Source organism: Papilio machaon, chromosome 17 (assembly GCF_912999745.1).
Source record: "Papilio machaon chromosome 17, ilPapMach1.1, whole genome shotgun sequence".
Classification (NCBI taxonomy): domain Eukaryota; kingdom Metazoa; phylum Arthropoda; class Insecta; order Lepidoptera; family Papilionidae; genus Papilio; species Papilio machaon.
In genome coordinates, this window is record NC_060002.1 from 3,662,257 (window position 1) to 3,686,850 (window position 24,594).

Genomic DNA, 24,594 nt, shown 5'->3' on the forward strand with positions numbered 1-24,594 from the left:
ACAAGGAAAAAATAAATTGCAACACTGTCATTTATTTGCTCTATATTTTGTTTATTAACATGAAAATTGTATAAAATAGATATTTTAAGATGTTCTAAGTTTTCTCTTAAGTTAAATCTTGTAGTTAATACCTGTATTGTGGAAAACTTTGTAATGTTGTATGTATTAGCGTACATATGTTGTGATATAAGTTTAAGCCTAGTGATTATATTCATAAAATCTTTAAATTAGAAATGTGAATTTCTATATTGATCTTAAAAACAGTATAACTCAATTATCAATCGAAATAAGTAAATCTTTTTGTAATCTTCTATACTAATATAATTTTAATAATTACCACAAATATTAAAACAGTCCAATTTTGACAATGATCATGAACAAATATCAATGAAACAAAAATTTTATTTAGGATTTTGTTTGTAAATTATCTATGGTCCTTCGAGTCGGATATGTCAAATTTTATTTACTAAACATACGTTATAGTGTCTTCTGGTTTACTTATTTTATTTTAAGTACATATCATATGTGTATTTATACATTTTCAACTACACCAAATACCACAGATTCAAACTTGCTATATAGCAAGTGGTTCCTATTTAGTTTTGTCTATGTAACTTGATATCTCTAATATCTTTAAGTACTGTATTGTTATTTATATTACTGTAAATTTAATTAAGGATAATGTTTACATTTAATATTATAGTATGACAAAAATTTTGGACATGTTCAGTTATAAAAATTGTTGATTATCTGTTTTTTTTCCTTCATTGTGTTTGGTAAATATTAAATAAATGTTTATTCGTTTCAAATTATAACGATCCTATTTCCATACCAATATATAATTTTCTGTAAGACAGATAGTTTTGCGGTTTAAAAGTATACTAAATTTGGAATCAGCGCAAGCGCATAAATTTGTGAAGAGCAATACAACGGCATGGTATAAGTCTTTTCAAATATCTTTCCGCAAAGTTGGGTCACCCCAAGGATATACACACTGTGCAGTGACCGCTTCCTGCTACATATAAAATTGTGTTCTGTACAACTAATCCCGAAGTATACAAGGTTTACCCAACACGCGCATCAATCTGAAATGTTACAGGTACATAGTTGATATTTGACTAGAATGCAGAACTCCACAAGTATACATTTTATTTTTATTACAAGGTGGCAAACGAACAAACAGCCACATGAATTCGCCGAAATGGCGAAGCCACCGCTGCCCATAGACATTCGCAATTCCAGATGCGTTGCCTACCCTCAATCGACGAAGGAGGAGACGCACAAAAAAAGAATATTTAACCTTCCTATGCATCTCCTCCATCTCCATAAAATCCACCTCCCCTTCCCATCCTTTCCTTGTAACAAAAGGGTGGGAAGGGAAAGATGACTAAAATTAGGCCTCAGGCAACACACTCATCAGACTATACTTGGAATTACTTCCACTTGACGCCTGTCTTCTGTGTGGTCGTGGTATTTCACCGGGCGAGCCAACCAATTCATGTAACGGATGTTGTTCTTGCTGACATCTACCACTGTTAAAAATTACGCATATACATTCACATAAATGACTTCACGACCATTAAATCTTAATTAAAGGCCGTATGACACAGTCGTGAAAACGAATCCGAAGCGAAGTATAAATGCACCTCTATAATTCCAAGTTCGAATTTGGTAATATAAGCGGACAAAAGTATTAGAATATTCTTTGACTATGTCATGTATACAAATTGGAAAATATTTATCTATAATTAACATACACGAGAAATACACAAAAATATCAGTTACTCTATTATTTTTATTAGTACCTATTTGATGACAAAAAACTTATACAAAAACATATTGCTATCTCTGTTTTTTCAAAGCAAATGACAGTGATGGCTGTCGTACTTTTTGTACAGGTATTTCAGTGTAAATGTACGGTCAAATAGATTTACCTGCCTGACCACATTATGTGGTTTGACAAGACTCGGATTCTGTTTAGTATGCCGTGTACCTTCATGGTCATAACGCCGGCCGGTCTGTGAATAAAATTTGAATAACACGCTAGTCAGCGTGATAATGTGGAAATCGGGAGAAGGCATTGACAATGTATTGCAGTAAGTAACGTTTTATATTTACCTTGTTATGTAATATATACACATGAATTTTCATTTTCTTTTGTATAAATTCAGAAATCGAAACTTTTGGTCAACAAGAATTCTTAATAAAATATTGAAAAATTCCCAAGTTTATTGACGTAGTTATATCATCACTGGGGCATGACTGAGAATCGAACCTAAGGCCTCTGATATATGAGATTGGGTTTTCTACTTTACTGTACTTTCTTATATTACAAGTTACTGGATTCTTATTAAATAGTTTTTATCTTGGTAATATTATGTTACGTTTCAAAGTGAAATTAAGTAAGTAACATGACTTGTTTACTTATCACGATTTCTTTCACTCTATAACAAACAAAACACTCAAATGACCTTTGCTGTCTTCCCGAACAAAGTTTATCTCTCCATAATTTAGTATTGAAACACTTCTCCCTTAATAGAGTTTGTCCCGAATATTGTTCAGTCATTATTTTTATTAATATTTCAGTAAGTTAGAAAATTTTATATTAAACAAATTAGGAAAAATGCTTAGTTTTGTTCGACGTTATTGTTCTAATATTGCAGAAACGTTTTGTAGCAAATGTAGAAGGTAAGAATTTCCTTTTAATACGTTTATCACATCTAAAATGTATGGAGATGTTGACCTTGGTTAAAATGAAGAAGTATTAAGGTTGTATGTCTCTACAAAACATTAGTAGCGCGATAACAAAGTGTAATTGCACTCCAATTTAAAATATTACTTAATGTCCATGTTGTTATCCGCTACATTTACTATGAAGATTACTTTAATATACTCTACAATTAACAAAGATTAGACTTTATCATGTTCGTGACAAACGCTACAACCACATTAAAAATTACAATAGTAATTCAATATAACCATCATTATCCAACATTGGCCAAACTTATATCAATTACCTACACGTGATTGTTTGGATAAAGATATAGCGTGACAGTATTATGATTGACCAAAGTAGGAACGGAATGAGCGCTGGTAACCAGAAAATTCTTGAACGACGACAATGCCTGCAAAGATAATAATTTGTGATATTTTGCCATAAAAGTACAAGTATAAACTGGTTTTACTGCCTTTTGTTATCAGTCCGACAAAAAAAAAAACAACAAAAACGCCCATGTTTAGTTGTCAATTACGCGCGAATGGTTATGATGACACTAATTAAAACTGGTTACAAAGTTAAGCCTGGGCTAAGCTAGAGCTAATTGGCAGGGTTATGATTAATATTTGAGGGTATTATAAAAAAAACTAGTAAAATAAAAAAATGATAACAATAAATCTTTTGTACAAACTCTTTCAGACCAGTCTTGGAACTCAAGGTAATAATAGGAAGGATAATAGAACTTAGACTTTTAGGAAATTTCACTCCGTGACGATTTCTTTAGGCTTGTTATTGATTAAAAGAATTTGCGAATAACAAACAAATCGATTAGGATATATATAAATATGTTATTGGTTACTTCAATAGTTATTGTATCATCTGACTGAGGTTATCATAGTTCACGGGTGATGCTCCATGGCTCTTTATAAATTAATTCAGTTTACTTTTGATGTTCTTGCAAAGTGAGCAAGAAGACAACTCCGTTACGATATCAGGATGGTGGCTAAAGTGATTTCAGGAACCGAAATAGCTCGGTAGGGTTTTACTATGTTTCTTTTCTTTTCCTTTTGATATGTTATTTTTGATTTTGCATAAAAAGTTGTAGTTGGAATTAAGATAAAGTTAAGTGTAATTAATATTTGTCTACTCATTAATTAATTACAACTACTTTTTGAGAATTACTCTCTGATGTCAAAAAAAAGTTTTTTTAATGGGAATATTTTACGCAAGCGATGAAAATGTAATAAAATAAAGAAAGAATAATAAGCCTATTTTTGATTTCCATTTGAAAGGTAAGGCAAATATACTAGCAATTGATAGTTTAGTGGCAGAATGACGCAATTTCCTTCATCATTTTACTTCTTGTCCTAGTGTAAATAATACTAAGGCTCGTGGATTACGGGTACATTTTATAAGCAATCATTTTCAAATACAGGTCGATCGAAGATGAGCTACGTCAACAGGTATCGGAACTCCGTGCGAAGTCATCGGGCTCGCAACCCCGGCTGGCCATCGTGCAGGTCGGCGGCCGCGAGGACTCCAACGTCTACATCCGAATGAAGTTGAAAGCAGCTGAGAACATTGGAATCTTGGCTGAACATGTACAATTGCCGAGAGACTGTACGCAAGCAGAAGTAAGATAGTCGAATTTTTGGTTTTAGTCTTTTTTGTAATTACTTTTAAATTGCCAGACATGAAGCTGTACAAATTTTGCCGAATTGTTTGTCCTTGAACACACTTCATTCATCCATTCAGCCTCGTAACGCCCACTGCTGGGCATAGGCCTTCCCAAAGATCACATATAATAGCTTCAAATTTTCTAGGGATACATATAAAGCTGTAAATCTGCTGCATAGAAATCATTATAATAGAATAAGAAAGAGGACAACTGGTTTGAATAATAATGTTCTCTATAGTTATCGAGTTGTAATATTTTTAATGGTATAATTAGTAACTATGGTCTCACAACTATGAGAGTGTCATGCACCATTAAATCTAACTCTTTAGAACGGATATAAATGCTTTTATTATAATGATTCGCAAAAACCTATCTTTATTTTGTTCCATAAATATTTAACAAATAACAAGCTCATGGCTCAAGGTCACATGACGTGATTATACGACTTAATTTGATAATAGCAAAAAAATTCAATGTTTCCCAATTAACTACATACATATGTATTGTTTGTGTAGATATTTGCTCTAATGTCTAGATTTATAGTCTAGAAGATTTTAAAATCGGTTCGATCCTTAGGCTACAGTGGGTCTTAGAATGGATATGTGTTCATTCCTGTTGGCACTACTACTTTCTTTTATTTATTTAATTTGCAAATAAAACAATCTCTCCTCATAGTTATATGACTCCTCAATTCGTTATATTACAATTACATAATTCGTTTATACCCTTGCTCTTTGAACTGTTATGCGATTTGATATGACGCAACTATTATTTAACAACTTGTTTACAGATTCACTGTATTGAGTAGACATCTTGTAGAAATATTTAAGATATTACGTAACTAAAGCGGTAAATGATCGATATTTGTCAAACCATTTGTTAGTATGTGTTTATGTTTGCCAATTTTGTCCATATATACCAAACTTATGCTAACGAATTTTGCAATCCCAGGAGCGAGAATCTTTTTTGCGACGTATTCGTTTTGCGGGTATTTCGCAACGTTTTTACTTCAATAAATAGTAGTGTTGCTATGGTTTCTGCAAACCCATGACTGAATTTTTTAATTATTGTCTTTAAATTATAAATTATACAAAAAAATAGTAGCTGTTATCCGCGACTCCTTACGTGCGGAATTAAAAAAAAACTTATTTACTAGCCTATGTGTTCTTCCAGACTATGTTCTACAACTATGCAAAATTTCATCGTGATCCATTGAACAGTCCTGGAGATACCATGTAACAATTCCATACATCCATCCATCTAAACATTCGCATTTATGATATTAGTAGTAAGATTTTAAATTTATTTTGTAGTTGCTGGCAAAGTTGACGGCCCTGAACGAGTCCCCGCAGGTGCACGGTATTATTGTGCAGATGCCTCTGGACTCCGTGCACCAGATCGACTCGCATCTCATTACTGATGCTGTTTCCTCGTACAAAGACGTTGACGGGTAAAGTTATGATTTACATGGCCACCTACAAGTACATAATGCCTGTACACAGCACATGGGATATTACAATAAGCTTTTATGTCGACTCTTAATACGAATTTTAAGCCAATAGAATTTTATTTTGTTACTTACAAAAAATATTTGCTGAAAATGGAGGGTAAATTATAAAGATAAAGAAAGCATTCAGTCTCTACACACAGACTAACAATTCTTTCATTCATCATCTATCATATAAATATATCTTCGATGAGAATGTTGTTCCTACTATTACAAGTATTACCATCTTTAGACCACATCTTCACCTCATCGTGGCCAAACGCTAACTTTTTCAATATAAAAAAAAAAAAATTGTTAATATTACCTTCTACTTACTCGTCAAGGTAAAGAAAAGACAATATAGCAAGTGTTTATTGTTTGATTTATTTAACCGTAGAACTCTATTCCCTTCAGTTTGAACACTGAGAACGAGGGTAGAGTGGCTATCGGTGACTTCTCTGGCTTCGTGCCGTGTACGCCGGCGGGCTGCATCGAGCTGATCAAGCGAACGGGTATTAGTATAGCTGGCAAGCGAGCTGTGGTGCTCGGCCGCAGCCGTATTGTTGGTACACCAGTCGCCGAACTTCTCAAATGGGAACACGCAACTGTTACCGTCTGCCACTCCAAGACTAACGACTTGAGTGAGATCGTAAGTCTATAACTTTCACACACTGCCGGTTCGTAACTAAAGGACACCTTTATCAATGGGTCCTATGTATATGGGCCAAAGTAACAAATTTATGATTTTTACTTTTTTATGTTAAAAGCTATCTCTTATTTTGGTTAACAATATGCACTAAACATAATACACATTTACAGGTTTAAATGTTATTTGTTGCTGAAGTAAATGTATGCGGCTTATTTTCCTATACAGTTGAAACTCTGAGAGCCTTTCCAGAAAAGTTGTCAATTTGTACATTGGCCCTTATTTGTAGAAAGCTAAGCGGTTCAGTGTTTCAGTTTATACGAAACTATCCAATTCAAAATATCACGATTATATGGTTGAGTTTTAATGTGAACTTACACTTTAGATATGTAAGAAACTTTCTTTTTATTTAATTTTATAAGCCTATTATTATAGGCCACATTTATTTTTCCTGGTTACAAAACAAACAATGAGCTTGTCTTCTTCTCGAGACTTACCTGGGGTTACATTTAATACGAACATCATGTCTCTTTTATCCGTTTTAGACAAAGACCGCTGACATCTTAGTAGTGGCCATTGGCAGGGCTGAAATGGTCCGTGGCTCATGGATCAAACCTGGAGCGGTCGTAATTGATTGCGGAATAAACCCTATACCAGGTAATTTGTGACTTAATCAATTTCATTACCTCAACGTGGAATTCCACTGCCGACACAATATCGCCCTCTCATTTTTTATAACTTAAAAAAAGAGATAACTGTACGTTTTTATGCAGGTGTTTCTGTAGTGGCAGCACACAGTCTTACATGGCTGTTTATAAACATTATCCCGACGATCGCTATACATTTCTGCTTCTCAAAACAATTAAATACATTTATCGCACGTTATCGCACGTTAATTAAGCCGCTCTGTGAATATTTAAATAGTACAAGTAAACTCCTTTCTTTAATTTTTTTTCAAGTTATAGCAATCGAAGAGAACGTATTGTCTTTGAAAAAATTAAGAGATATCAGTTTGTTTACGTGTACGCAAGTACATCTGCAGTAGATCTGACGGTTAACTTGATATTGTAGACGCGACAAAGAAGAGTGGTCAGCGTCTGGTGGGTGACGTGGCATACGCGGAGGCGGTGCAGGTGGCGGGACACGTGACGCCGGTGCCGGGCGGCGTGGGACCGCTCACTGTCGCCATGTTGATGCGCAACACCGTGCTGGCTGCGCGCAGACAACTGCAACGTCTGCTGCTGCCCGCCTGGCCCTTGCAGGTGCTGCGCCTCAACACGCAGACACCGCCGCCCAGGTAACTGCTACACCAGGGTACGCCGGTACTTTCCTGACGGCTAAATCTCTTCCTCTAGGAGATTTATTATCTTAGTAGGATAGTCAATGAAAACTTTACTCGTGGCAGTACTTACAGTACTTGTCTAAGGTTTGGCGGGGTAATGAATGGGTTTTAAAGTCACTAGAACTAAGCTCTGGTTAACTCTTTTTGACGATGTTTAAAAAGATTCCCAAACTTCCTTTGGAGATAATATTGCGTAAACTAACACCAACAGTAATGCTATCCGTTCACTGAAGTCATCTTAGAATTGGTGTTCACTTTGAGAACAGGAAACTTTCTTGCTGAGGTCGGGTGTAAGTTATGATCTAAAGCAGGGATTCCCGAAGGGTTCGATGTTGAACTTAAAGCATTGCTAATTCTCACTCTGCCTTCTTCTATTGACCTCAGTCAGAATGAATAATAATTGATCTTAAAAGTAGGTAATTTAGCCATGAGGGGTCTGTGTGGAAAAGGGGGTCAGTTGTGCAAAATAGTTTGGGGATCCCTGATCTAAAGAATCATTAATGCGTTACCAAAGAGTGCGTTAGAAAGTGCTTATTATCTAGGAATCTATCTACCCTCTATCCATTCGTATAACAAGGTTTTGCTTTCTCGTCAGTGACATCGTGATAGCGAGGTCGCAGAAGCCGAAGCAGATCGCTTGTCTTGCGGAGGAGATCGGTCTGTTCCCCAGCGAGGTGTCGCAGTACGGCAGCACCAAGGCCAAGATCTCGCTCTCCGTACTGGACCGCCTGCGAGACCAGCGCGGTGGCAAGTACATCGTCGTCGCTGGGTATGTAGACTCAACAATAAAAATACGAGTATTAATCTTTTTTCCAGAATATTAACTTTAAAGTAATGTTTAAAAAAAGTACATCGATCGCAAAACAAACATACCCTTGAAATGTATTACTTGTTAAATATTTTGATTTATAATATAAAACATATTCTTGTTAATTGTTTGAACTATAAAACTACAACGAGGATAAGCAATCAATATTCAATCTAAGTTTTATTTGAAATCTTTTATTGGGCAATTTATGAGACAACGACCTGTTTTGTACCACTGTACATGTTCTGGTGACGTGGTTCAGTATAACACCGACGCCGCTGGGTGAGGGCAAGAGTACGACGCTGCTGGGTCTGGTGCAGGCGCTGTGTGCACATCGCGGCCGCAACGCCTTCGCCTGCATGCGTCAGCCCAGCCAAGGTCCTACCTTCGGGGTCAAGGGTGGTGCAGCCGGCGGCGGGTACTCGCAGGTAATATCAACTAACGAACTAACACTTCCAACACTATTCTAGCCAAATATAGCAGTAATTACATCACTTAATTCATGAAACTACTACTTCTCCAACCAATGACCTTCAACGGCTACACTTTTGACGATTTTTGATGATCCAAGCTAGATTTTCAAACTTACAAATTGTCAAGTCAACATTCAAGCTGAGATGAGATCGATAGAGAAGATTAAATGATATATTTTCCAGGTTATACCTATGGAAGACTTCAACCTTCATCTAACGGGCGACATCCACGCAGTTACCGCGGCTAATAACTTGCTGGCAGCACAAATGGATGCTAGAATATTCCACGAGCTGACGCAGAAGGACGGGCCGCTGTACGACCGGCTGGTGCCGAAGGTCAAGGGCGTCAGGAAGTTCTCCGCCATCCAGCTGCGAAGGCTGAAGAGGCTGGGTATTGACAAGACAGACCCTGACACGCTGACAGATGAGGAAAGGACCAAGTTCGCCAGACTTAATATTGATACAAACAAGATTATGTGGAACAGAGGTAAATACTGTTTTTTTTAAAATAATTTATTAAATTTAATTATTCAAAATAATATATTGACATCTATATCTATATATATAAAAGAAAGTTGTGTTAGTTACACCATTTATAACTCAAGAACGGCTGAATCGATTTGACTGAAAATTGGTGGGCAGGTAGCTTAGAACCAGGAATCGGACATAGGATAATTTTTACCCCGTTTTCTATTTTTTATTCCGCGCGGACGGAGTCGCGGGTAAAAGCTAGTTTGGAATATTTAGAAATATGTTACTGTGAGTTTTCACTTTCAAAACACTGTTAAACATACATATTGTACATTCAGTAATCTTACTTATCTTACTAATATTATAAATACGAATGTTTGGATGGATGGATGGATGGATGGATGGATGGATGTTTGTTTGAAGGTATCACCAGAACGGCCGAATGGATCTTGATGAAATTTGGCACAGATGTAGAAGATAGCCCGAAAGAACACTTAGGCTACTTATTACGTTTTTTTTAATTCCGCGCGGACAGAGTCTCGGGCGACAGCTAGTATTTACTTCATTGTAAAAGTTGTCGTTTATTGCACATCGACATCGTATCTAATATAAACTGAATGAAATGAAGTTTATTTATGTACACAAGGAATCCTTATGAAATTCCTAAATACTGTTTCTATTTTAGTTGTCGACTTGAACGATAGATATTTAAGAAAAATTACCATCGGTCAATCGCCAACGGAGAAAGGCTTTACCCGGGAGACCGCATTTGATATCTCCGTGGCGTCAGAGATAATGGCCATCCTGGCGCTGGGGAAAGATGTGGACGACATCAAGCAGCGCCTGGCCAGTATGGTGGTCGCCCTCGATAAGAGCGGAAATCCCGTCACCGCAGATGACCTGGTTAGTATTCACAATACTATTGTTGTGTTTCATTATGAGATTTAACTTGAAATCGCATTTGACATATCACGATGCCTGATGTTATACTTATTTGCGTCCAAATCAATCCTGTTAAAATTAAATAGCAATATTACTTGTCATCTTTTACAAAAATGAAAACGCTTATTATGTTGAATGATTTGTGTCAATCCTGTTAAAATTAAATAGCAATATTTCTGCTCATCTTACACACGAGTGTTGCTTATTGTGTTGAATTTACACAATCAATCTTACTAATATTATAAATGCGAATGTTTAGATGGATGGATGGATGAATGTTTGAAGGTATCTCATGAACGTTTGAACGGATCTGGATAAAATTTGGCACAGATGTAGAACTGAAAGAACACATAGGATACTTATTAAGTTTATTTTTATTTTAGGACGAACAGAATCGCGGGTAAAAGCTAGTTGTGTCATAATTGACATTCGAAAACAAATACTTCCATAAAATATGTCACTTGTTGACTTGTAACTTGTGGCAGGGCATGACAGGCGCGCTGATGGTGCTGCTGCGTGACGCGCTGGAGCCGACTCTGATGCAGACGCTGGAGGGTACGCCGGTTCTCGTGCACACGGGACCCTTCGCCAACATAGCACATGGCTGCTCCTCCATCCTGGCAGACAGGATCGCCATACAGCTCGCCGGAGAGCGCGGCTTCGTCGCCACCGAGGCCGGCTTCGGATCTGACATCGGTAAACTAATACGCCATATACAGCAATCACACATTGCTTCAGAATATAATTGTTACTGCGTTTTATCTGTGGGTTTTCCACATGTGGGGACTAAATAAATTGAAGTAAGGAATAACAAGTCAACATTAGTAGATGCCAGCAACAAAAACGTCTGTTGCAAGAAGAGGTCGGCTCAACTGGTGTATACTACGACCACACAGAAAACAGGCTTCAAGTGGAAGCTATTCTGCTTATAGTTCGTTGAATGTGCTGTGCCGGAGGTCTAATTTTAGTCCCTTTTGCCTTCCTAACCTTTTCTTAAGGAAATAAGGAAAGGAAGGGAAGGGGAAGTGGATTTGACGGAGGAGGGGATTCATAGGAAGGGATCGGAGGGGGCACTCATATCCTGTTTTTGTCCGTCAATGAATGGTAGGCAACGCATCTGCAATTGCGGATGTCTATGAGCTGCGGTCGCTTCCATAATTTGGTGAATTCAGGTGAAAAAAAACTTTAGATGAAGTCTACTATTTTGTTACTTATAACAGCACCAATATCCTTATATATTACTGTAACAGTTAACAGTTCTACACTAGAACATAGTATTAAAACAATCAGAATTATCAAACAGTTTTAATTCGATTCGGTTAATAAAATGTAATACATTTGATAGGAATGGAGAAGTTCTTCGACATAAAGTGTCGTGCGAGCGGAGACACGCCGCACTGTGTGGTGCTGGTGGCCACTGTGCGAGCACTCAAGATGCACGGCGGCGGACCTCCAGTCTCACCTGGACAGCCTCTACATGACGTCTATGTACAGGTAACATCACACAACTCTCGTACCATCACTTACATAGGACATATTAAATATACGACTAACAACTCTCTACTTGCAATCAATTGCATGTCAACAATAATTCTCATAATATTTTAAAATTTTCTGGTTTTTAGCCCAATAGGAGAATTCAGTTTGCAAATTTTAAAATGATTTAGTCAGAATCATAAAAATAACTCCTGACTTAGTTACTTCACTTAAAGTTATCTCATACAAAAAACTATTTGAGTTGTATCTTATACGTTCATGAATAAATGATTCGTTAAAATTGAGTTAGTTCAGTTTTAAATCCCTATTTTGACCAACTCCAATTCCAATTCTGGTTAGTCGCTTACTCAGTTTTAATACAAGATTTTTAATAAATTTTTAAAAATAAAGTCACTGGAATTGTTATTGAATTGTTCTCTGATGTGCTAAAAGTTTACGTCTTACGTTTAAATTTACGTCTAACTAAGTTGTAACTTATCACACCAAATGCCACATAACTCAGAACTCTGGTGACTCGGAAAACAGCAAGAAGGAGTCTGGTGTTAGTAACGCGAAAATGACCAAACACGGACTTTGCCTTATAATATGTATAAGTTCCATCCGCGCGTTATCTATTTTTTAATCTTACTAAAATTATAAATGTGAATATTTGGATGTATGGATAGATGGATGTTTGTAAGAAGGTATCTCCAGAATGTCTCAGCGGATCTCGTTAATATTTGGCAATATAAACCATAGCGTAGAAGACCTAATAGGCTACAATTTAATTTTTTTAAGTCAGAACGGAATCGTGATTCGGAATTAGCTTGATTATAGATCATATGAAATTCCTTTAAATATTAAAATATATATTTTTTATGTAAACAATTTCATATTTATATGATGTAGGAGAACGTAGAACTGCTAAGAAAGGGTCTGTGCAATCTTGGCAAGCACATCAGCAATGGCAATGCATTCTCCGTGCCTGTCGTCGTCGCCATTAACCGCCACGGGTAAGATATTTAACATTTTATTAATGTTAATAATTAATTTATTGTTCGTCTATAGCTTTGTGTTTTACAGCGCCTGACAAAAAATAATTTTCCTTCTTTTTATCGTTCATTATTAATTCAGGCAATTTGCTAAAATAGATGAACGATAGTTGAATTAATAGAGAAACGGAAATTGTCGTTAACAGTCGGTTTCTGAGACCAAAATTTATATCTGTTTTGTTAAAGATAATGACAAGGATGATATGTTTTATACATAGATTTTGGTTTCATGAACCCACTGTTAGTGATCATGTTGACTGATCTTGTAATTTGGATATTTAAATGAGTTCCCTTCAAACTCAAAGTAATCACCTCAAATTCAGTGTAATTTTAAGTGTTTCATGCGACGACCGCCGTGTATTGTGGCATTTAGTTTGAAACATAAGTAACAACAGTAATCAGTCACTTATGTAATATTACAACGTAACACAAAGTATATCTACAAATATCAATAGATAAATTATGTTTCCAGGAATGACACAGAAACGGAATTGAACCTGGTAAAGCAGTACGCGGAAGCAAATGGTGCTTTCCGTGCGGTGGTGTGCGACCACTGGGCGCAAGGCGGCGCGGGGGCACTGGACCTCGCAGACGCAGTCATTGACGCATGCTCTTCCTCCTCAGACTTCAAATACCTGTACCCCCTCTCCCTCAGTATACAGGAGAAGATTCTAACCATCGCCAAGCAGATGTACGGCGCCGGACAAGTAGAGTACACTAATGAAGTACTGGAGAAGATCAAAGTCTTCACGTCTATGGTTAGTTACAAATTAAAAACTAAGTATAGTTCTTTTCAAATATCTTAGCGGCGGCTCACTTCGCATAACGCTACTCCCCGACACATCCCAAATTTTGATCTCCGCAGGGACTCACAGGAATTTAAGACCCACCAAGATACATAAAAAACTACTGTAAATAGGTTTTTTATAATAATATACTTAATACCGCTTGTATTTTTAACGTTTTTACAAATGTGTCCAGGGTTACGACAAGTTGCCGATCTGTATGGCAAAGACGTCCAACTCGTTGACTGGTGACCCGGCGGTGAAGGGTGCACCGACAGGGTTCACTTTGCGCGTCACCGACATGTTCGTGTCGGTGGGTGCGGGCTTCGTGGTGCCAATGTGCGGCGAGATCAGCAAGATGCCCGGCCTGCCCACTCGCCCCAGCATCTACGACATAGACCTCAACACACAAACCATGGAGATTGAGGGCCTTTTCTAATAAGCCCACTAAAATAGTCCAAGAGACCCTTTAGAGATGTAACTCTTTTCGTCTAGCCATGGGACTTTACCAGTGGAAAGAGCATTAATTTTAAAAACTGTTTTGTTCATTATAAGTAACGCGAATATATAATGTGTACGAAATATGTTTTTTTTCGATATTATATACACTCTAATTCTGTTAATTGTATAAAAAACTAATAAACCCAACAATTCTAACTAGTGTAAAAGATATATATGCATCATTTAATTTGGACCTCAATTATTTTCATATTTTAGCTTTTTAAGGACTTCAAAATAGTGGATTGTCGGTTCAATTTAAATAAAAACAAAATCATACATTAAGAGTTTTATTCAATCTATAAATGTTAAGCTTAAAACGATGTTATGGAGTGTTTTTCGCGTTAGTTGTCTGGCACATCTTCTACTTCATTGACTATGTTGGTGGGTGTGAATGTGGGCGCGGTGTCTTCATCGTCACTGTCAGCGGCGGTCGCGGCGGAGGGCGTGGTGGTGGGCGGGCGCGGGGAGCGCGGGCGGGCGGCGCTCTCACTGCCCGGCGGGACCCAGCCGCCCTCCTGAATCATTAAACTCATTCTTATTGATGAACTGATGTGAACCCATATTTCACGAACCAATTTTTATGTCATTTTGGAAGGATCCCGGCATGCTATGTCCGGTAGGTGGCGTTATCATTGCGGACAACATTCTAGCCCAGGGATCCCCAAACTATTTTGGACAAGTGACCCTTTTCCAAAATGAACCGTTTCCACAGACCCTATAGCCAATTACCTACTTTTAATATAAATTATTAATATTATTATTTAGTCATTTATTTACTACACCATTTAAATTTTGAAAGTAGGAGTAAAGTTTGGTTAAGTACTGACCGCTTGCTGGTGTCCGGTGCGCAGACGCACGATGTCGAGATACATGTCGTATACGTAGCGCGCCATGTGCGGCATGTCGTGCACGCGCAGCACGCGCGCAGCTGGCACAGCCGCCTCCGCCCCGCGCTGCGCCGGGAACGTCTCCCTCGGCACCAGCTCCAGCTGCAGCGGCCGCTCCACCAACTGACAACACGCTTGCATAGTTTAATGAAAAGAACAAAACATGTGCTGACTTGAGTGAAGCGTTTGACAACATTTATCATTGTTATTTGGTAAAAAAAAAAACAATCTGTCCAAAAGAAACGTGTCACCGTTGTAATGTTTTAATTTAGAATGACATTTAAAATGTCACGAAGTGATTGTATAGAGAACACATATTTGATATGTATTTGAAGGTTAGGATCCCTCAAGGATCAAAAATAGGGCCATTTTCAAAACCAAACACATAAATGACTATTTATCCAATAACGCGGTACCTGGTTGAAGGTGGGCTGCAGCTCGAAGCAGTTGCGGAAGAGGTCGGCGCGGGCGAATATGTATAGTCCGAGTCGTGCGCGCGAGGCGGCCACCACGAGGCGGCGCAGGTCGCGCACGTGGCCCACAGCGCGCGTGCGCACCAGCGACACCAGCGCCACGTCGTTCTGCTGACCCTGGTACTTGTCCACCGTCGTCACCTGCACGTGTGCACATGTCTTGTCTCTCAATACTTCTCTATCTTAATAATATTATAAATACGAAAGTTTGGATGGATGGATGTTTGTTTGAAGGTATCTCCGGAACGGCACAACGGATCTTGAAGAAATTTGACACAGATGTAGAACATAGTCTGGAAGAACACATAGGCTACATATCAAGTTTTTCTTTTAATTCCGCGCGGACGGAGTTGCGCATGACAGCTAGTTTTATATTAAACCATAGTCTAACAAGGATTACAGAAAAGATTTTAAGAACAATTAGCCTGGCTACTCATAAGATCTTCAGGTAAAAAGTGTTACGATAGTTACAAACCTTATGCGGCCTGCCAATGAGCGGATTGCCGGCGCAACGTTTGTCAACGACGTCTCGTATGAGATGCTTCTGTCCATTGTATGTAGTGAGTATGGAGATGCGATCTGCCGGCCAGCCCACCAGCCGCATGTACATGAACACTGCTACTACGTATTCAGCCTCCGCCAAGTTCTAAACACCAATTTTAATATAATAATCTCTAATCGAAGATTTAAAGCCAAGACAATAAAACTTCTCTTTCTCTCTCTCTCTTTATATCTCTTAAATAAATATTTTATTGTTTAAGTATTTAATAATCTAAATGGCAAATATTAGGACGTCCTTGAACTTGTGCTATTTTCACTTGTTGCCTCTACATTTAACAGAACAGAACAGGTATTTGAAGTCTCAATTCTAACATTTAATTCGCACATAATTGCTAAACAAAATTTTTTTAAGTTTCCCTTGTTTTTCTAGATGGTTATATTTTATGAATCAAATTTTTTCGTTAAAGATAAAGAAATGTAAACAACTTTGACCTACTAATTACTTAATTTGTTTGCGAAAAAATAAAACTAATCTACTTATAGTTTATCAATCATTACAATTCTCTACCAGTCTCTTTGAAAAAAAAAACCATATAGACCAATTTAGAATTTTCTTCTTCTTGAATTTGGTTAAAACCAGAAAATAATACTCGTACGTTCGTAATGTCTAGCAATTAGTATATGCCGTGTTAGCTATTTTGGCGGTTCAAGGCACGTTGCGTAATAAACTCCCCACCGCATACATTTACGACCTAAAAAATTGTGTTAATCACGACTCGTGCGCAGTTCCGTGATGGCAAAATATTTGAAAAAAATTAATAACCTGATAGAAATACGGGCTGGGCTCCGTCTCGCCGGCTCCATTGAAGTCTGCAACATCGATGAGCTGGAAGTCGTGCCTGAGACCTGCGTTGGCGGCGCGGTACTCCGGCAGACGCAGCACATGGCCCAGGTCTCCCAGCGCTCGGTACCGCCACCGGTACAGGTTGCAGATGCTATACATAACAACAAAACAAGAACATGAACCGAATGCTGGAGAAATCGTTTAAAGTTACCAAAGCTCGATCTTGAGTTATAAATATTGTAACTAACACGATTTTCTTTTTATATTGATTATAACTCACTAGTCATGTGAAAATTTAATCATTCTAAAATATTTTTTATAATACCACAAACATATGTATAACATATGTTAACAGGTGGTTTCTGAGACTAAAATCTCTGTATAAAACATTGTCATCCATTATTTTTGACTAAACAGAGATAACAATGTGTTTTAAATAGACATTCTGGTCTTAGAAACCCACAGTAAACGGCTTTAACCAACCGATTCATAAAGTAAGATATGAAACATTTTCTACACCTAATTTAAAACGGTTCAAAATTGTTATTTTTGATCAAATACAATGTTGAGTTTTCCTTGAGTTTATTTCTAGTGATTACTAAGCTGTTATAAGACTTATTTATATTTTAGCAAGAGTTGAAAGATGTTAAACAGTAAAACGTAAATGTCAAAACCTTAGTGCCTATTTCCACTGAACGGTTAACCGAGCGACTCAACCGCGCCTTTAAGTTATGTGATTTGATAGTAAATGAAAACTGAACACAAAAATTTGAATAAAAACGTTGTTTTAATTGCAGCATATATTCAATAAGGATAAAAAAATAAAACATAAGCAATTAGAAATTACGCAACAACGAGTTATAGTAATTTTTTTTATAAATATGTTTTTTTAAATAACAGCAATGTAATATAAGAGCCTAAGAGAACTCAAAAATATAAGGTCATATTACCTTGGTCTAGCACGTCCTTGTGCATCAAGTTCCACATATGGCACTCCGAGCCTGACCATCCTGGTGAATAAGCTCTGCTCCATGTTACAGTACTTCTGGAAGGCCATGTTCTTGACGACGGGCGGCAGCTGGTGGTGATCTCCGATCATGATCCAGCGCTTGAGACGCGACCTGCCGTCCTGAGGGTTCTGCAGCAGCAGGGGAATGAACGTCTCTATCTCCAGGATCTGAGCCGATTCCTCCATTAAAATATTGTCGTATTTGAAACCTGTACCAAATAAATTTGTATAAAGATAGCAAAGATTTTTATTTAATTTTTTTCTGTTTTGTTTATTTTGGTAGTGGAAACATATTGTAAGGCAGACCATAGTCATATGACAGTTGTCATTAGAGTTGAGTGGTTTTGAAAGATTTTTTATGAAATCTTTTTTACTATGGCTTTTCCTATGAAAATAAGAATAAGTAATCACCAAATAAGGTACCGTTGACAGCAAAGAGAATCAATATGAATTAGTCTTAAATATTTATGTGTCAATGTTATTGACGTACGCAGCGGTGAATTAACACACAATCGTAATTCATCTTGCGTTTGTTGTGACGTATTTTGTAAACAAACTCATGATCAGTTAATTACTAGACAATCTTGGACATGTCCTGGGTACAAATTTCTATACTCAGCATAATTTTTATTTTCAACTAACTGTAACCCGCGGCTCCGTTTTATCATATCTTATCATAAGTAGCCTATGTGTTCTTTCAGATTATGATTTACATCTATGCCAAATTTCATCAAGATCCATTGAGCCGTTACTTAGATACCTTCAAACAAACATCCATCCATCTATCCATCCAAACTTTCGCATTTATAATATTAGTAAGATAATAGTGTATATTAACGAAATGATATTTTTTGACAATTGTTACAAATACAGTCGAACCTGGATAATCAAAAACCCTCTATAAGCGAATCATTGTCCGATCCGAACGGACAAACTCCGACGAGCGAGAGACTCGGGTTAGAGAAAAACATTTTTAAACGAGAGTAAAATCTCGGTTCCTTGGAATCTCACTTATCCGGGTTCGACTGTATAAATAAAAACGCGAATAGAATCATTAGGACTTTATTAGTCAATGTTTTTAAGATCATGATTTCATTTACTTTTGGTATCTTAATCAAGGACGGTTTTTAGGAAGATTTTAAATCTGCAATTATTTAGGAAAAAAACTCACCCATTTGAACCAGTTCGGATCGTTTGAGAGCTGCGTGTGTACAAGTCATGGCGATAATTTTAGCTTCTTTCACCAACAAATACTTAGATCGATCTAAACCAGACCGCAACAGTTCAAACGCGCGGAATTCCTCCAGCTCCTCGAATATGTGATCTATGTACCTGAGAATAGAGTTACATTTAGGATAAATTTAACATCGACAAGTTTATAAACAAACATTTCGTTATGTAAACTCACCTGAAGCAGCTACGTGCGATCTCCATGTCTTCGTCATAAGATTTTCCCGGGAACAGTGGTTTTGGCGCGTCTTCGAAGAATTCATGGAACGGAAACTCTTTACTAATAGTTTCCACTGATTTCGTCTAAAACAATCCAAATTGTTAACACAAAATGCTTAAACAAATACAAAGATATTACGTAAAATGCTAAGAATATTTCGAGGTAAAACGGTATTTCTATTGCGTCTTTTAACAAGGATGTTGTCAATGTGTACAAAACTGTTTAAAGAAGGTTTAAAATTCTAGGCCCTACGTCGGAAAACCCATTTCCGCTTTTCACCCTTTCCTTATTATAAAAAGTGGATAAAGGAAAAGACCAAAAAGTCGATTATTTTAAAATAATTTAAAAACTTCGGAACAAAAACCTTTTGACATTTTTTTATGATGCCAATTGATTGTGAATCATGAATTTGGCCATATTTTTTACAAAAAACGACAATGTGATTTGTCGGATTTTGTTCTGACACACTTCACACTAGCTGTCGCCCGCGACACTGTCCGCACAGAATTAATAAAAAAAACAAACGAAATAAGTAGTCATGTGTTCTTCCAGACTATGTTCTACAACTGTGCCATATTTCATCAAGTTGAGTCATTCTGGAGATACCTTCAAACAAACATCCATCCATAATATTAGGTCCTTACATATGAAATTGGCGTTTTGTATGGGAGGAACAAAAAGTCAAATATTTTTTAATATAATATATTTAATTAATCAAAGTATGAACCATTATTTTCTATGCACTTTTGCCATCTCATAGGTAGTTCATTGATCCCTTTACTAAAAAAAACCAGTCGGACGGGAATCAATAAAATCTTTGAAGGCGATTTGGACTGCCCCATCGGAGTTGAATTTTTTCCCTTGCAAGAAGTTATCCAGATTTCGAAAAAAATGGTAATCTGTTGGAGCAAGGTCCGGGGAGTACGGAGGATGTCTTAGACTTTCCAGTTGAAGCTCTTCTAATTTAGTAGCCGTCTGTTGCGCAGTGTGTGGTCTAGCGTTGTCGTGAAGCAGCAGTGGCGTGGAGCGATTGACCAGCCTAGGTTGTTTAGCCGCTAGCTTTTCCATCATGGTTTGCAATTGCTGACAATAGACATCAGCCGTAATAGTCTGGCCAGATTTGAGAAAACTGTAATGAACAATACCGGCACTAGTCCACCAAACGCTTACAAGTAACTTTTTTGGGGTTAATTTTCGCTTGGGGCAGGATTTGGCTGGCTGGCCAGGATCCAACCATTGCGCTGAGCGCTTCCGATTATCGTAAAGAACCCATTTTTCATCACAGGTAATGATTCGGTTTAAAATACCTTCATTATTCTGCCGGTTTAGTAATGTAACGCAACAGTCGACGCGCGTTTGCCGGTTTCCTTCAGTCAATTCGTGAGGTACCCACCTTTCAAGCTTTTTAATCTTCCCAATTTGCTTCAAGTGAATTAAAACAGTTTTATCACTATTTTATCACTAACATCGCAGCCTGCAGCTAACTCGGACGTGGTTTGCGATGGATCCGCTTCCATAATAGCCTTCAACTCTTCATTATCAACTTGAGTCTCAGGCCGTCCACGGGGCTTGTTCTGCAGATCGAAATTTCCAGAACGAAAACGTTGGAACCAAAAACGAACTGTGTTTTCTTTTGCAACACGACCGCCATACACATTCACCCTTCGAGTCGTTTCCGCAGCACTAGTGCCACGGCGGAACTCGTACTCGTAAATAATGCGATATTTTAAGTTTTCCATTTTGTAAAATGAGTGACGCAAACAGAAAAAAACAGAAGAAAAAAAACAAATGAATGACGGTCATCGAACCACAAATACATGAGTCTATAGCTGTACAAATTTGAATTTGGAATTCCTTACCAAAGAGGAGAAATTCGTGATTAAAGTGGCCAGTACGAAAAACGCCAATTTCATATGTAAGGACCTAATACCATTGTGACCGCATATACTCTAAACGAATGAAGCGATTTCGAGAAGAAAGGTGTCTATTTGTAATCTTTGAACATTAGTAAGTCGGTTCTTTTTATTATTTAATTAATAAAATATGTCATGTCATAAATACCTTATCATGTGCGAGGAGCAGGAGGAAGTCGTCCCAGCGCGGACGCACGTGGTACACGTAGAAGTGGTGCGCGAGCTCGCAGGTAGCGCCGGCCTCCCCGCCCGCCCGCAGCGCGCGCTGCAGCCGCGCCGCCTGCTGCAGCAGCTCCAGCCGCTTCGCCAACACGTAGTTCACACGACCGTATCTAATGTAACACAAATATAGTTAAAGGTTGCCGATACAAACGAGCCTCCTTGTAAATATGTTTTATTAAAAAAATATATTTTTAAATTTCGAACATTTTTATATTTTCAAATATGGAACACTTTTATATTTTTTTATGCAAAATTGTATAAGTTAAAAATATATATTGTTCCAAGTGAGTGCTAGTCGTTTCTTTTCGTATTTTTATTTAACTATTTTCATTTTCATTTTTAAATTATTCCAAATTACCGATCATGCCTCTCCTACTTCTACAATAGACCATAGGCAGCTGTGGTTTTGCTGTTTCAGAGAATTCAAGTGGCGGCTTGCTCATTTGCCACCTTTTATAAAAAATTATAGTCGAGGATTTTAATTCCAGTCCCACCTAAAATAGAATGTACATTCACTGACAAGAAAAAAGCTATTTGCTCTGTCAAGTTTTCGGTATTTCGCTGAAATGGGTAGGAAATAAAGGTCCTCTTCTGTACTGTTAACTGTATTTAATCTAAACTAGTGAGAGTTTAACCTGGAGAAATCTTTGTCAGTGTGGAGCGCCTCCTCGCCGTGTCCCAGACGCAGCAGATGTCGCTCGTCCACGTCCAGCGCGGCCACCTTCTCGAACAGCTGGTTGAGTGCCTGGTTACTGTGCGTCACCACCAGCGTGCGTTGCCACGGGAAGTTGTGGTATAGGTTCGATATTATTTGCACCGCCACGTCAGTTTTACCTGCAATTAGAAACACGTTAACAAATTCAAGCAACAATTTAAGATTTACCAATCAAAGAAGAAAAATAGAAAGAAAGTAAGCTTTTAATTATTAATATTAAGTTATTATTAAGGGTTCCGTACCTGTGCCGGGGGGTCCGACGACAAGGGTCAACCCGGGCTGCATTCCCGACCTGATAGCTTCCACTTGTGTTGGTGTAAACAGAATGTTATTCCTGTTCAACAATTTTAACAATATAGAGCATTTGCATAAATAATTTTCACTATACAAACTTTTTTTATATCTCCTAAACCCATTTTCCACTAACGCAACTAACCTCGTGGCTAGTCGTGGCGGGAAATGTAAAACATATTTTGTTTCAGTCGCTGAATTTATCTCCAGTAGAGTCTAACTTTAGATTAAGTGTCTTTTACAACTTGATTGACGTATCTTTACTACGTATTGGTTTCGACTACCTTATTTAGACTTACATTATAGTTCATAATAACTACAAACCCATAAATCAACAAGTCTTAAGCTAACTAACAGATAGAGTCTAAAAAGGGACAAAAAGATTGCCTATTGTTTCTCAAGGAGTTGGAAACATAATTTTTTGCAAACGATTTTGCACCTCAAATCAATTTATTAGTGTTACAAAATAATCGTAATCATATAATATTATAAATGCGAATGTTTAGATGGATGGATGGATGGATGTTTGAAGGTATCTCCTAAATGGCTCAACGGATCTTTATGAAAATTGGCACAGATGAAAGAACCACATAGGCTATTTATTCAGTTTTTTTTTAATTCCGCGCGGATGGAGTCGCGGGCGACAGCTAGTAATTTATAAAAAGCTAAGTAATTTTCCAGAAATTAGATTGATAGCAAATCAATTAATCTTATTAAGTATCTTTAACACGTTGAATGCCGCTCACTACGTAATAATAATGTAATCCCGGCCGATATCGGTCACGGCGACTATCTTTAACTCCGGTTTTGACGTTCATGTGCTCGCATGTGGACTTCGACTAAAGTATTAAAGTAAACTGGCAGAGTGAATCGGTAGCGCTGATCGTGTTTAATTATTTTTATGTTGTATAGGCATTGAGAGATTTCAATGATCTATCAACGCAGAGAACACATGGCACGTCATTACAAATGAACATACTAGCACAGTCAGTCAGTCAGTTAGTCAGTCAGTCAGTCAGTCAGTCGTAGTAGTAGTAGAAGGTTGCGACTCAGTACTTACGACTCAGTAGTTGAGACTCAGTAGTTGCGACTTATTAGTTGCAACAAGTCGCGCGAGATATTTATTACTTATAACAGTAGGGCGGCTAGAATCCGGCTAAACGCTTAATAAAAAGAGGTCTTATAGTTACTAGTGACTTACTTCTTTGGTTCATTGTAGAGGTAAGGTCCCCGTTTGGGCTGCACGTGGGGTTCCACCACAATCACTTTATGAGAGTCGTCCTCGTCCATTGCGTTATCACCATGCTTCTCTTTTCGTAAAACATTTTCGAACGTCACTCTGACAAAATAATAGTAATATTATATTACCACGAACACCTTCTTTTATGCTTAATGTAAAATAAGTTTTAGAAGTACCCTAAAATAAATGACAAAAAAATTAAATAAAATATTATTGTCATGTGAATACTACGTTAATTATTTGCTGCCTAATAATTTAAATTAAAATAATGTTAAGAAAAATCAACTTTTATTTAAAAAAATTATAGCTAATATGGTGACTCTTTTAATAAAGAAATAAAGAGATTAGCACCCTGGAGTCCCTGATAGCCATGTTAGGGGAACGAGAGGGCAACATAGAAACAAAAAAGAAAAAAGATAGTGACTCTACAAATATAATTTTATTGAGATTTTTATAAATACCTAACAATATAATATATAACGTAACACTATACGTAAAAGATTTTTATACGAAATACATATACGTGTTTATAAGAACCATGTCATATAGCAACTAGTATATGTGTACAATTAAAATTGTTTCTAAGTACGAAGGAAAGGATGGGAAGGGGAAGTAGATTTGAAGGAGGAGGGAATGTATAGGAAGGGTAAACAGTCTCTTTCTATGCGTCCCC

The 24,594-nt window shown here is 37.3% G+C and overlaps 2 protein-coding genes across 3 annotated transcripts in view; one reads left to right on the forward strand and one right to left on the reverse strand.

The window, feature by feature from the left end:
• The first annotated feature begins 1,972 nt into the window (after window positions 1-1,972).
• LOC106721613 (C-1-tetrahydrofolate synthase, cytoplasmic) lies at window positions 1,973-14,465 on the forward strand. 2 transcript variants are annotated; one of them, XM_014516591.2, is made up of 15 exons: window positions 1,973-2,096; window positions 4,152-4,350; window positions 5,708-5,844; window positions 6,295-6,529; window positions 7,072-7,183; window positions 7,598-7,823; window positions 8,464-8,637; window positions 8,939-9,104; window positions 9,333-9,636; window positions 10,306-10,523; window positions 11,048-11,258; window positions 11,908-12,056; window positions 12,948-13,051; window positions 13,563-13,848; window positions 14,072-14,465. In XM_014516591.2, exons 1-15 carry the CDS (start codon window positions 2,059-2,061, stop codon window positions 14,312-14,314), a joined length of 2,802 nt encoding a protein of 933 aa, XP_014372077.2. In that variant the 5' UTR covers window positions 1,973-2,058; the 3' UTR covers window positions 14,315-14,465. The 2 variants fall into 2 exon arrangements, with proteins under 2 accessions (XP_014372077.2, XP_014372076.2); XM_014516590.2 differs by lacking the exon at window positions 1,973-2,096 and adding an exon at window positions 3,648-3,750.
• Window positions 14,466-14,717: 252 nt separating this feature from the next.
• The window catches only part of LOC106721618 (RNA helicase aquarius), a 47,767-nt gene continuing 37,890 nt past the window's right edge, over window positions 14,718-24,594 (reverse strand). Inside the window, exons 16-27 of the mRNA XM_045681998.1 lie at window positions 23,883-24,020; window positions 22,633-22,724; window positions 22,311-22,509; window positions 21,602-21,785; window positions 19,499-19,623; window positions 19,262-19,422; window positions 18,032-18,299; window positions 17,061-17,232; window positions 16,212-16,382; window positions 15,680-15,877; window positions 15,204-15,386; window positions 14,718-14,891 (exon numbers count right to left, since the gene is read on the reverse strand). Coding sequence (XP_045537954.1) covers window positions 14,718-14,891; window positions 15,204-15,386; window positions 15,680-15,877; window positions 16,212-16,382; window positions 17,061-17,232; window positions 18,032-18,299; window positions 19,262-19,422; window positions 19,499-19,623; window positions 21,602-21,785; window positions 22,311-22,509; window positions 22,633-22,724; window positions 23,883-24,020 — 2,065 coding nt within the window. The remainder of the gene's footprint in view (window positions 14,892-15,203; window positions 15,387-15,679; window positions 15,878-16,211; window positions 16,383-17,060; window positions 17,233-18,031; window positions 18,300-19,261; window positions 19,423-19,498; window positions 19,624-21,601; window positions 21,786-22,310; window positions 22,510-22,632; window positions 22,725-23,882; window positions 24,021-24,594) is intronic.